At 37.2% G+C, this 12,930-nt stretch overlaps 1 protein-coding gene across 3 annotated transcripts in view; it reads right to left on the bottom strand.

The window, feature by feature from the left end:
• Positions 1-62: 62 nt before the first annotated feature.
• LOC122408181 (ecdysone receptor-like) overlaps positions 63-12,930 on the bottom strand; it is a 189,884-nt gene continuing 177,016 nt past the window's right edge. For all 3 annotated transcript variants that reach the window (XM_043414822.1, XM_043414820.1, XM_043414821.1), the window contains one exon: positions 63-12,420. In XM_043414822.1, the coding sequence (XP_043270757.1) occupies positions 12,176-12,420 (245 nt within the window). In that variant the 3' untranslated portion in view covers positions 63-12,175. The remainder of the gene's footprint in view (positions 12,421-12,930) is intronic.

Below are 12,930 nucleotides of genomic sequence, written 5' to 3'. Positions count from 1 at the left end.
TGGCGGATGCGGGGATGAAGGATGGTGAAATCGCGAATAAATTGAAGAATAAAACAGTTGTGTATTTGTTGAAAGATTTACTCTAGTATTGGAACATATCATCCATACAATTAGCATGGTCGATGCCGATCTTGCTTGTTTTTATGTAAAAAAGGTGGAAATAAAAATAATATACAACAGACAGAGGGCTTCGCTTTGACCTTCTCATTTTGTTTCCGTTAAACGCATTTTAATTTCTTGCGCTCTCTCTCTCTCTCTCGCTCTCTTTCTTTCATAAACGGGGCATTTCTCTCTTTCCTTATCTTTTTCTTGCAGACGTTGGGCCTACTTAATATCCATATAAAAAGGTAATTTAGTCGAAATTTGTACATATTGCACGGTCCAATAAGGATTAATTAATATAATCATTATTTCATATTTATTTTCATTTAATTCATTAACAATTGAAAATTAATCGTATTTTATTAAAGAATGACAGCTCTCGCTAGACCGAGGAAGAGTCACTGCGGCCCTCTTCCCCTCCCTCATTCTTTTTCTCTCGCGCACTCGACTATGTCACTTATCAATACCAAGTGTCAACTAAATAAAAACGAAGAGCGATTAAACGAATCGAACGGAACTCTCGTTAAAAAAAACAACATTACATTATCATGCATAATCGTCGTTAATATTATTCATTTTAATAATACATCTAGAGCCACTTTTCTGCTCCTGTACATTGTTTATACTTTGCGAATTTATATTTTTCTGCCTCGCTTCAACAGCCTTCCCCCTCCCCTTGTCATTTCTCCTTGCCGCGTTTCGGGCGGAGCTTCATATTTTCATCACACTGTCCTTTTTCTTCTCACACACGATACGACCTAAGATAAAACTCGTTTTTCTCTCGAAATGTACAACTACGTTTAATAATAATAATAATAATAAAGATGATGATAATAATAAATTTAATAATAATAATAATAATAATAATAATAATAATAATAATAATAATAATATTCGAACTTTCGAACCAACGAGAATCGTGGCTCCTCATGCCCTTCATTTGTTTATTCCACGGTACATTAGCGTGTACAAGTGTAAGTGTGTGTTTGTGTATCGTTTGTTTATTTCTTCGGGCCCATTTCCCCGTATTTTTGAGCCTGGAAAACATTATCTGAAAACGGTCACTGAGAATAAGACTTTTGTCAAATAATTATGTATTGGTATTGGGTTCGAGCCTCTTCCATATTCGGAGGTGCTTCCAAAGAGACAAATCACACAAAACTGCGCTACGAATTACACGTTTTTCGACTCAAGGTCGAATCGCCCCGTTATATGTCAGCAGATTGACGCAGTTTTTAGAATCACCGCAAGGTTCAGGGGATTTTTTTGTCACATGATTTTTCGCTACTTACTCAATCACGAAAAGGGATTTGGAAAAGGGTTCCAAATATTTTAGTATTCATTACGGTTTATTTTTTTTCCTAATCGGAATTGTTGGACAATAAAATGCGAGAAATCGAGCCGCGGCATCGACCTCACGGTGACCCAAGCGTCTCGCCCTCATCGTTCGAAAATATATTATGCAAGTATATATTTATTTATATATTTGTTTATGTATCGTATATTTATATGTATGTATATACCGGTATTTATCACTCATGTTTCATTTTAACGTAGCGATTCAACCTCGAAAAACGAAGAGAGTTCACTCACTTTCCACGCACGTTGGTCGCGCGTGGACTAGTTTTGTTTTTCATTTCGTTAAGTTTTCTTTTGCCAATTTTTGGATTAATTCCTCGGGTTTTTATGATTTTGTATACGAAAAATATAAGTAAAAATAAATAACATAGTTACGTTTTTTTGGGACTTCGCGCAGTTTTGTGTTTTGTTATTTATATTTTCCTTCTATTTGTATTTTCTTGTTGCACTAGTCGAGATGATATATTTATATATCGTAAATACGTGGGGAGTGACGGCCGGCGCGTAAGAAAAATATTCATATGTATGCTTCAATCCACGTTACCTTTGTATATAAGCTATTCTTCCGTTATATTTATTCACTTTTATTTGTTTATTATTTATCTTTTTGTTTGTTATTTATACCATTACGACGTATAGGAACATTCTCTTTAGAAACACCTGCGTGTTTCCCGTGTTATGCGTGTTCGTCCGTGTCTTCGTGTGACTTTTACAGGAGAAGAATTTCTGTGATGTGTAATCAACGCTCGTTTGTGTCAATGCGCGAATCTTTTCCTTTTTTTTCTCATTCTGAGATCACTGGTTATTTCGGTTTTTAATATCGATATCTGCGATTAAAATAATTTATTTTCAATATACCAAGTCCGCGCCGGTGGGAATAAGGAGAAAAACGATGAGTGAAGCTTGTTTTCACGGTGAAAAGCTTATCTGAGTATTAATTCACGTGTATTTGGAAATTTTACACAGCGATGCAACTTGTCGAACCGAAATGTCTTCTGGTCGTAAACGAAATGACAGATTTTTTCGGGTTGTGCTCCTGGTGGCCGTAAGTTGAACTGTTCAGAAAATGGCCGCGCCGAAAGTGACATTTTATTCGAGAAGTACGACCAAATTGAAATACTAAAATGCCACTCTGAAGATGAGAAATAATTGAGAGACGTTCTTATTGAGATTTGGTATGGCAGCTGGGCGAGAAGATGTGCAACGATACCTGGTATACGAGTGGTACGGTCACGTCTACAAGTGACATGTGAGTGTTTAGTCGTCCGTGTGCACCTTGTGTTTAGGACAAAATTCAACACCCGATGTTTAATTGAATTTTGTCAATAATAACGGCACGAAAATGAAAGGAAAAAAATCATCAAGCAGAATGTGGGCCTGCTGCGGTGAGATTTCGATCTGATAGAAAAAATATCACGATCCCTATAGAGACTGGGCTCTATCGTGAGCGTGAAATCGTAGGACACAAAACATCGAAAAGCTTCACACAAATAAATATAAACAGATTGTTGTATTATTGTATGTACACACGTATACATAATTATTCATAAATTAATATACTTGAGATAACAAAATTTATATAATTCTTCGATAATTATATATAAATTGTTATATAGGACGATAACAATATAATTACTTTTTATACATAATAATTGAATATAACTTATATTTATTTAATGTCGAATTTTTTTCATTCATTTTATTTTATTTCCTTCGATGATTCGATCCAACCTTCTCGAGTTAAAAATGTCACTTTGGAGCGGCCATGATTGTACGCTAAGTATCGCCATCTTCATTTCTTTTTGCTTACTCGAAAACGCCGATCGGAATTGTGACCGAATAATCAGCTATTTACAAGTGCTTCTTTTTTAGAAGCAGCATTATGTCGTAATCGATTAGAATTTTTGCATTATTGCAATGAAAATACAAAAAAACCATAATACATGTTTTCTATGTCTGTTATTATTGGCAATCTTGGCCAATTGCAATTGCGCGCGCGAACGAGCGTGAAACAGCTGATTTTCCGGTGGCGACTTCTCGCGTCGCAGTAGTTGTCGGAACGAGTCAAATTTTGTCAACAAAGGTTTTTTCTTGAAAAATAACTGTCTCAGAACAAATGAAATGAAAGATGAGTGGATCGTGAAGAAGAATAAGGTGGAGTAAAGCTCGTGTAAAGATTAAGTTTTTTTTTCATATATACCCGTTGTGTATATTTATATATCTTCCGCTTCGATTCTTTTTTCTCACGGGTTTTTTTTTCATCTTTTTTTTTTCTCGTTTCGCTATATTTACAAAATGTCAATATTATGTGTCGCTTCCATTATTTTCCTTCCATTCGCATGACGTCGTTTTTTTTATCCCGCAACGGGAAATTCACGAAATTTTTCACAATACTTCCATCAACAAACAATCGATGCGCCTTCATTCCCCACTTTTGCTTTTTTCTCTAGTTTCTTTCTCCATACTTTCGATCGGTCATTTCTTTTTGACGTGACGCCAATGCACACGCTGTCTCGCGCGCCTCTTCGCGGAGATTTTTCGTACTCGTTTCTCCCTTTTTTTCTTATCCACCAAAAAATACAAAGACAAAGACTTTTATCCGTGCTGCACTACTGCCCTCGCGTTCAGCTGCATAAAAGTGATGTGTGTGATGGACAAAAATGAAAAGTGAATGCGAAATAGAATCATCCTTGAAGTAATTTTGAATCGAAATGATAAAAAAAGCTCAATCAGGAATTATTATACAATTGGGTAAGAATTAATTGGGTTCGTTTTTTCTAAGAAAAAAAACTTCATCGAAAATTCAATTACGAGGGCAGCGAAATAGTACAGCGTAGACGTTAGAAGAAAAAAAGGAAGAAAAAAATAACTCGCACACCGTATCAAATGTAAATAGACAATCGCAGCTTTGCACACCCTCAAATTTGATGTTTTTTTCCATCTCGCTGTCGCTCTCAGACTCATGCTTGCCCATAAATTTTCTTCATAAACGCTTACGTTTGAAGGACCTTTATAATCATTAAAATTATTGTATATTATTCATTAATAACCGTTAGAATATAATATTGATGTACACACGCAAATCTCGCCAGTTTGTTTTGTTTCATTATTTTTATCGTTTGTTTGTCGTCTTCTTTTTCAACGAGATAAGTGAATTCTCTCGAAACAGTGTTTTTTCTCAGAAGACTCGTGCCTCGTTAGAAAAAAAATGTAAAAAAAATACATACACCGGGCGAGTGCAAAAAAATGGGCGCGACTCCCTCGCGTATCGACGAAACTTCCTGATCAAATTTACGCAAATTTTCCTCCGCGTGTATACGTATTTCTTCGCTTTGTGTGGCGTGTTTGCATTGGTGTGAACGAATGTGTACAATGTTCTTTTTTTTATTATTTTCACGATCGTGCATCAACTATAGCGCGTGCATAAAACTTTGGGTTATCTTTTATTTTATCTTCTCTAAAAAGAAATATAAATTTTCTCCAATCATAGGGGCATAATTCCGAATTTTTTTGATATTTCCGATAACCTTTCCTTATTTTTCTCTTCGTCTTTAAAATTTTATTCTCACGTTAATCTCATTCGAAAACGTACAACAATTATTCAGTCTAATTTATTCCAAAGCACCAATTTCACTTCCACAACAGAATTTATCCCGGCTAAATATAATTTTGCTATGTGACAACGTACATTCTCGTATTCTCGTTGGCCAGAGAAATAAAACTAGTATTTCCCGGAGAATTATTCCAAATTTTCAATTGCCAATCGAGAGCTGCCACGTCGAGGGCCATTATTGCCCGATGCTCATTCCCAGCCCCTTTTCAAATTTAACTAATTTCATTTTTTTCTCTTTTATTTAATACAATACATTAGAGCAAGTTATGTTTTGTAACAGACGAATCGTTATGCCGAATAATGTGGCGCTTCGATCGTTGTGTTATTTCTTTGTTCACGGTGTCTCGTGCGATTACACCAACTTTTATTTTTCAAATTGTGTCCGTGATATTAATGTGTGTGTGTGTGTGTTTGTTTTTAACCCTTCGTACGTCACTACGATCATCGAGGCAGAGTCTAGTTTTGAAAGTGGAGCAATATGTCAAAGAAAGAGATAAACAAGCTCCGTCGAAAGTATTATTCCGCGAAAGTTCGGGATGGAGGGGGTAACCTTTTTTCAAGGCGTTCTGTTCTTTCGGTGAGTTTTTTCCAGTAGGGTATTCGCAGCGACTTATGAAGGGTCGGCGAAGAATTTTGTTTTTATTTTAATCATGCAACGATGAGTGTGATAAAGGTTATAAAAATGAATGTATGCCGCCGTTACGAGGAAAGAAGGAGATAAAATGCAATAATTTGGTTGAATACAACCACGATGTGTGTGTGTGTCGTGTGTGTGTGTGTGTACGCGTGTGTTTATTTTCTATCATTCGGCTCGTTCTGTGCGGAAATCGAGGAGGGCGGGTCCAAATGAGAGTCTTTTTTTTCTTTGTACGCGTTAAAATTGCGATTACACATCGATAGGACGATTAATATTAATCTTTTGTTTACGTTTTTTTGTCTAATCCTCTCACGTCTCGAATAAAAAAATGCTCACCAACTGTCGTGTACAATGGGGCTCGATGTTATTTTCCTTGTGTTTCTTCGTTTCTTTGTCCTTTCGATTTGTCATATCGAATAGCGCGCGCGGGGAAGGAGAGTATTATAGTTTTATGTTTGTTTGTTTGTTTTACGATTTTTTAAATTATTTTTCATCTTTTAAACACAGAGACTCGACTCTACGCTTGGCAGTATCATGAACAATCACCCACACACGCTTTTCCGAATATACAAATGGCGCGAAAAACCGTAACGAGCGCGCGCGCGCGTGAGAGGCCGAAAAACGACACAACATCTAAGAGACAACGAAACCGACGTCAAACAGTAACGCCCTTGGCAGTGATCGTAGAATTGCAATGTTACTTCATCATTTCTACCTTTTGGTTTCTTTTTTTCCCTTTTTTTCTCGTAACCTTTTTTTTTATGTTTCTTTGTAAATCCGAACAAACGAGTGACGCGTGCGCGCACGAACAGTTAAAAATTGGGTAATACTTTTGTGAATAAATGAATGTACGTGGACGAGATCGTAGTGAAGAATTGGGTGCTACGAGAGTTTCGAAAGAAAAACGAGTAAGAGAAATTCGGCTTTCGAAAGTGAGGTTAAACGAGAAATAGGCGACCCGCCGTCCGTGTTCCCGTGACAACTCCGTGCAACATGTCACACAAATATTATCGTTACAGTTTTTTTGAGACTTTACATATTTCAGAGGAAAATTGAGATCTCGATTGGGTCCGGACTTTTGACACTAAAAACGAATTTAACGTACGTGGTAATATTTATATAAAACAAGGGATTTGCCTGAACGAAAAAATCTCTCTGTCTCATTTTCGATAATCCGTAAAATTTGAACGCACGAGGATAATGCAATCGGGTGTAGCGCGATATTATAATACGAGCGATGAGTGCTTAAAATTAACGAATTCTATCTTTTGTTTTTCAATAAAAGGTCGAATCTCGCGTTCTCTGAGCGAGTTTGGAGCTAGGCAACTGGCGTCGTCACGATGTTGCGACACTTCATCGACATCGTCATTCTTTTCCTGTGATTTAAATTTTCTCTATTCATTGATTATTCGACTCTGGATTATTCAACTGTTTTGAGGTTATAGGCGAGATGTGGTGTTGGTGGAGCGCGAGGAGTGTGTTCGCGAGACTCGATTGTTTTCCTATCTCGAGTGATTTTAAAATAATCTCTCTACAAGAGTGTCTTAAATCGTGACGAAAATTTAACTCGATGAGCAGCGGGGTGACGATTATTTTATCTGTTTATTACTTCGCGATCAAATACGTTGTCGTTGTTGTTGTTGTTGTTACTTTATCTCATTTCTTTCAACCTCGAGTACATTAGTTTTCACTTTTTCGCACAGATAGAATCTTTTTCTCTCTTTTTTTTATCTTCAAATATTTTTATGTATTTCGCTTTTGTTTATTCTTTTAAATCGCTATTTTGACGAGCGTCAACGTGGTGTATTCGCGTTCCACTCTGCGGTGTGGCAGTGTCTGCCTTGCGGCGTTACGTAGTTTTTTTTCTTTTTTTTTAAATATTTTTAGTTATCATTTTTGCAGTCCAGTCCCCCCTCCCCCCTTTTCCTCGTCTCTCAGGAAATTACATCGCGAGGGCGTGACGCGGAGTGTTGGGCGCGTGTGCCTGCTGCGAGAAAATCAGTCCTGATGCCGATTCCAATAATCACCACGGGTTGAAAAAATGATGATAATACCTCTTGGCTCGTCAAGCACGAGGGTATCCAATTGTTTTAGTTGTTTTTAATAGCTTCCTCTCATTCTATTAACGTTTGTATATACTTTTTAGCGTTTATATTTTTATGTATCGAACATGACTTGGAATCTCGCGAGTCCCCGTGGGCTCGTTCGGCTTCATGGTGACTTTTTTTGAATTTTTAAATCACTTCTGTGTGTGTGTGTGTGTGTGTGTTTTGTATTTTCAACGCCTCATGTAAAATAACATGCCACTTATCGATAACCACGACATGCAAGTTCTTATAATACGAAAAAACGTGCTTTTTTGTTTCCGCGTGTTTCGAGTGTTTTTGTGTTTGCGCTTATTTTATTCCAAAGCGATGGCTGCCCGGGAAATATTATTTTTCCTTCGAAACGCGACTGTTCCTCAAGTTTTTCGGATTTTTTTTCGCCTCGTCTTCTTCGGCGTTGCGAATAAAATTTGTATCTTTCTTCAGCGTTTTTGTAATTTCGCGCGTGTGTGTGTGTGTGTGTTCGTGTGTCTTTTTCTTTTACGTTTCTTATTCACGTTTACACGAATTATGACGTAATTTTACGTTGCGTTGTAGAACTACGGAATAACAACTGCGCTTTTTTCTTCTTTACAATCAGTTAATAGCATAGAGTTTACAGTTTTACAACATCGAGAATCTTAGCGTATGTTTCTGGTGTCTCTTCCTTCCTTCTCTACCATGAGTTTTTTTTTTCCAGTTATTCACTACCCTTTTTCTCTTCGTATGCTTTCTCGATCATTTCCCTTCACGAAAATCGTGTATATACGTGTGTTTTTGTGTTTTGTGTAGTTTGTCTGACAAGTTTCTTCGTTAACTCGGTATTTTATTTCGGCGTTGAAGAAGCGGTCTCGAAAAATTTGGCGTCGTTTGAAGGCGACAAAATTTTATGCTTTTCATAATACTGTTAACCAAGATTTTTGATCTTCTGATCTTTTCATTGGCTCCCGTTAGACCTGAAATGCAAAAAAACCTCGTTGCTTTTAAACGACGCAGATTTTCATTTTGTTCTGCTTTTCGCTTCATACGCGTCGTTCGTACCACGCCCAATTCATATCGTTTCGTCCATTGGAACTTTTCTCTTTTTAGAAATACAACGCTTTCTCACTTTGAATCTGGCTCTCTCGTGTAGTCATCGGAATTCCGCAGTAAACACACACCCATTTTTCCATTTTTTTTGCTTGAGTTATACACGAAAATAGACAAATAAAACAGAGTCTCCACGGATGCTAGTTTCGTACTCGAACGGAAAAATAAACGCGCCCTTTTCCAATCAGCTCACACAAATATCGTTAAGCATTATATTTCGTTTTCCTCCCACATCGATATTCTCTCGCTCGCTCTCACCACACACGCCATTTTTTGCCTCCTTATTCTCCACAATAAAATGATCGGTCCTTCTCGAACTCCCGTTCGAAAAAGACTCACAATATTTCATGATTATCCAGGATTTCGTGCTCTCTCGTTTTCTTTCGTATTGTTTATCCTCCATTATCTTCTTCCTTCTCTTGCCTATTTTGTTTCTCTTTTGTTCTTTTTTTTGCATTTTTCGTTTATTAAAAAATTAAAACGGACGGTTAATTTTCATATATTCGTTTGTCGGTGAGCCGATGTCCGCTGCTGAAGGCACAGGGCTTTGCACTTGACTCGGTCACCTAGCCTAGCTGACTTTTTGTTCACTACGACCTACTTGCCTTTTTTCTTCTTCTAGCCTCGCTTATACTTTAATTTCTTTTTTTTCTTCTTCTTTTTATTTCTATATTCTAACACGACATTCCTCAACCAATTTTATTCCCTTTTCTTTTCTCGGGGCGGCTTCCCGCATTTCTCACCACACGTTTCCAATCGCCTCTCGTATTTTTTAGTTTCCATTAAATTTTCACGGTGTTTCGTTTTTCTATGCTCTCCCGAATAGTCTCATTATTCAATCACCAAAACTTCATTTAATTCGCGACATTTTTGCCAAAAAAAGTTATTTCGCAAATTTTGAAAAGTTGCTTCAATTTTTGTCCGGGTCTTTGAAAAGTTGCACTAGTTTACGAGCAGGAAATTTTGTCCCTGCTGCAGTTCGCACATCTCATGATCGCTCGTGTGCTTCGTTTCGTATTTTCCAAAAAATCTCAATGTTTTGACATTTCAATCTCGAATGAGCAAATGAGCGTGAGACTAAAACAAAAATATTATAAAATCCGGTGGAAACTTCAAAATACTTGGACGATATCGGAAAAATAGGCAATCCCGACATTGTTCTCATCCGAAAACACGCAAAGCATTCACTCGTATTTCAAATTACCGTTTTTCTCATTTTTCCTCATTTTTTTCGTATAGTTTTATTTTTCTCATTTCTCCGGTTTTCTTCTTCTTATTATTATTATTATTTTTTTTCATTTTGTTTCAAAAATTCATCATTCGTACAGCTCGCTCGATCTTTTCTCGTATAAACAACGTACATATGCTGGCAATATATTATTATGCTATGTTTGTGTCTGTGTGTTTCATGTGTGTGTTTCGTGTGGTCGTGTGAGTGTGTGATATAGACTCTATCGTATCATTATGTATACCGTATTTCGCGCTCGGTTCTCTCTTCGTCCGAGGATCACTGCTCAACAGTGTCCGTTCTCCCTGCAGATCGCAAATTTTTTTTTTTTTCTCTATTTTCAATTTCATCATTTTTTCCCTCTCGACTCCATCGCAATTTTTTCTTTAAGATTCTTTTCGCGTGTATACTTTTTTCTCTCGTCTATCTCTTCAATAATCAACAAACAAATTTTAAAAATTTTTTCCCAGCCGTTCCAAGGACCCGTACACGCTGATATTCACAGCCAAAAATTTCGTGCTGTCAGAATTTCGACATTCGACGATCCAAAGAAAATCCAACTCAAGCTCAATAAGCGTGTATACTTTCAAGAACGATAACGTTCAAGAGTCATCAAAATATGATAGAATTTAAATTTAGTTGAATAAAAAATTATTCATTTCTGTTGAACGGAACGAATTTTCTGATTATTCTCGACGTTTCCTTTCATTTTTAGCAATCGTCTCTCATTACTTGCTTTTTATATTTATAGAGCATACGCTTCTCAATCAGTTGCAAATGTCCGAAGATTTTCACCGATTTCAACGACCTGCCTCGTTATTCCAAACTATGTTTGACTTCATTTTGTTAAAATTATCAAGATTTCGGTGTTCAAGCATCGCTCGTCGAAATTTCCGAAGACTCGAAATTCCTGCCAGTGAATACGGTTGCAAAGTATCCTTAAAATCACTTCGGTGTACATATGTGTATTTCCTCATGCTTCGTCCTGCTGCATTCTGTCATTATTCTTCTGTTTTTTCCCTCTCTCTCTCTCTCAGTTTCTCTCTAACTTCTCATAACTTTATGACCTATAACATTTACATTACATTTACATATATCGATAATTGGGGGTAGCCGGGTAATATATATATATTTATATATATATATACACAAATGTATATCCACACGAATATAAATTTGTCTTTACAGACACATGGATGTATATTTGTATATAGAAAGTATATAGTAATATATAAGTGCAGGTAGTTCCTTATATAGTCTCTGTACTGTCTCTACGTATCACAGCCTGGGTGCCTCGCCACTGCCTTTCGCGTTCGTTCGCTCACTTTTATTTCATTTTGTTTATTTGTTCGTTTGAATAGTTCGTTTTTTTCTTCAGATTTTTCTATCTCTCTCTCGCTCTTTTCCTCTCTTCATAGGGTTTTCGTAACTTTATCATTTCCGCTTTGTCGTAGAGAGTGGTGCGTGGAAAAAAACTCCCGGGAGCTCTCGTATTCGTTCGTTCTTATTTATTGAAATAACGAGGCTGCTTCGCGCGGCCCTTAAAGAATTATATTCACTTTGTTTTCTTCAGGTGTATGTGTGTGTTGTTTGTTTTCGAATAAAAAAGAATCACGATTGTAATCACCTGCGCGATGCGGAAACGGCAGTGGCATAGTGGTGCACTAGTACAAAAGTCACACGCGCCGTCTTTTCCCTATTTACTTTTATCTTTCTCGTTCTTTCGCTAGTTTTTATTTCGAATTTTCATCATCACGAATTTCACGCTCGTTGAAAATCTAATTTTCTTTGCGCACGATTTGCAGACGCCGCGGCCTTTCTTCGCACGAATCTCAGACCTCGGGTTACTTCAGCTCGAGTCCGAGGCGAATATTTGTTCCGGCGAAGCTTCGGACGTCGCTCCGTAGACGAATTATCGAGACGACGCGGAACGCGGAGCCACAATGATCCAGTATTCCTTTTCATCTTTCATTCACGCGGACATCTCTTTTTCCTTTTCTCGTCTTCCTCCAAATAAGTTATTCCTCATTGTCTCGTTCGATGCGAAACAGAGAGTTGAGGAACTAGGGCATCACGTCCCAGATCTCGGCGAGGAAGGGAGGCAGCTTCTTGTTCTTGAGCTTGAGGCTGAAGCACATTTCGCTGTTCTGGTTGCCGAGGGTCCTGAGCTCCGTTAAAACGGACAAGAGCTTCGCGAATACCGTTCCCGATCGAGGCTTTCGTCGATTGTCCACGTACGCCTTCAATGCTTCGAGATAAATTTCCTGTATCTTTTCCACTTTCCACGCTTCCAGTAAATTTGGCCTCTCTATTTTCGTAAACAAATAAACATTTCAACGTTATTAAGCATTTTTTTTTCACCTGCAAAATAAAAACAAAATGAATCAACTTGAATTTCAATCTACTTTGAAAGCGTTCCATATTTTTTGCTTACGGATAACGTTACGGCGAATTGAAAATAAAAAATACATCAACAAATTCATCGTCGTGGAAACACAGTCCATTCTATTTATAAAATCCTTTTGAATTATTTTTTAATCGTTTCTCTATCCTTCTCTGTTTCCGTGACAAATATCTTTCTTTCAAATATCCATTGGTCTTTGCTCAAAAATGTCTTTGGTCGTTTTCACCTTTACCCTGAAAGCTCGTTATTCGTATAACCGACGTCCCCGAGGTAAATTAAATATTTTAGAAGAAAACTTTCGATCGTGAAGTCGCACCCTCGAATTTTTACAACTGCATTTTAACTCTTTTCCCAATGTCTATAAAAACTGTTATGACAACAAGCGCATAAATCACATCATCATGTGGCACTGTC

This window comes from Venturia canescens, chromosome 3, assembly GCF_019457755.1.
Source record: "Venturia canescens isolate UGA chromosome 3, ASM1945775v1, whole genome shotgun sequence".
In the NCBI taxonomy this organism is placed as follows: Eukaryota; Metazoa; Arthropoda; class Insecta; order Hymenoptera; family Ichneumonidae; genus Venturia; species Venturia canescens.
The sequence above is the reverse complement of the archived record's forward strand: the minus strand, read 5'-3'. Positions and strand labels throughout refer to the sequence as shown.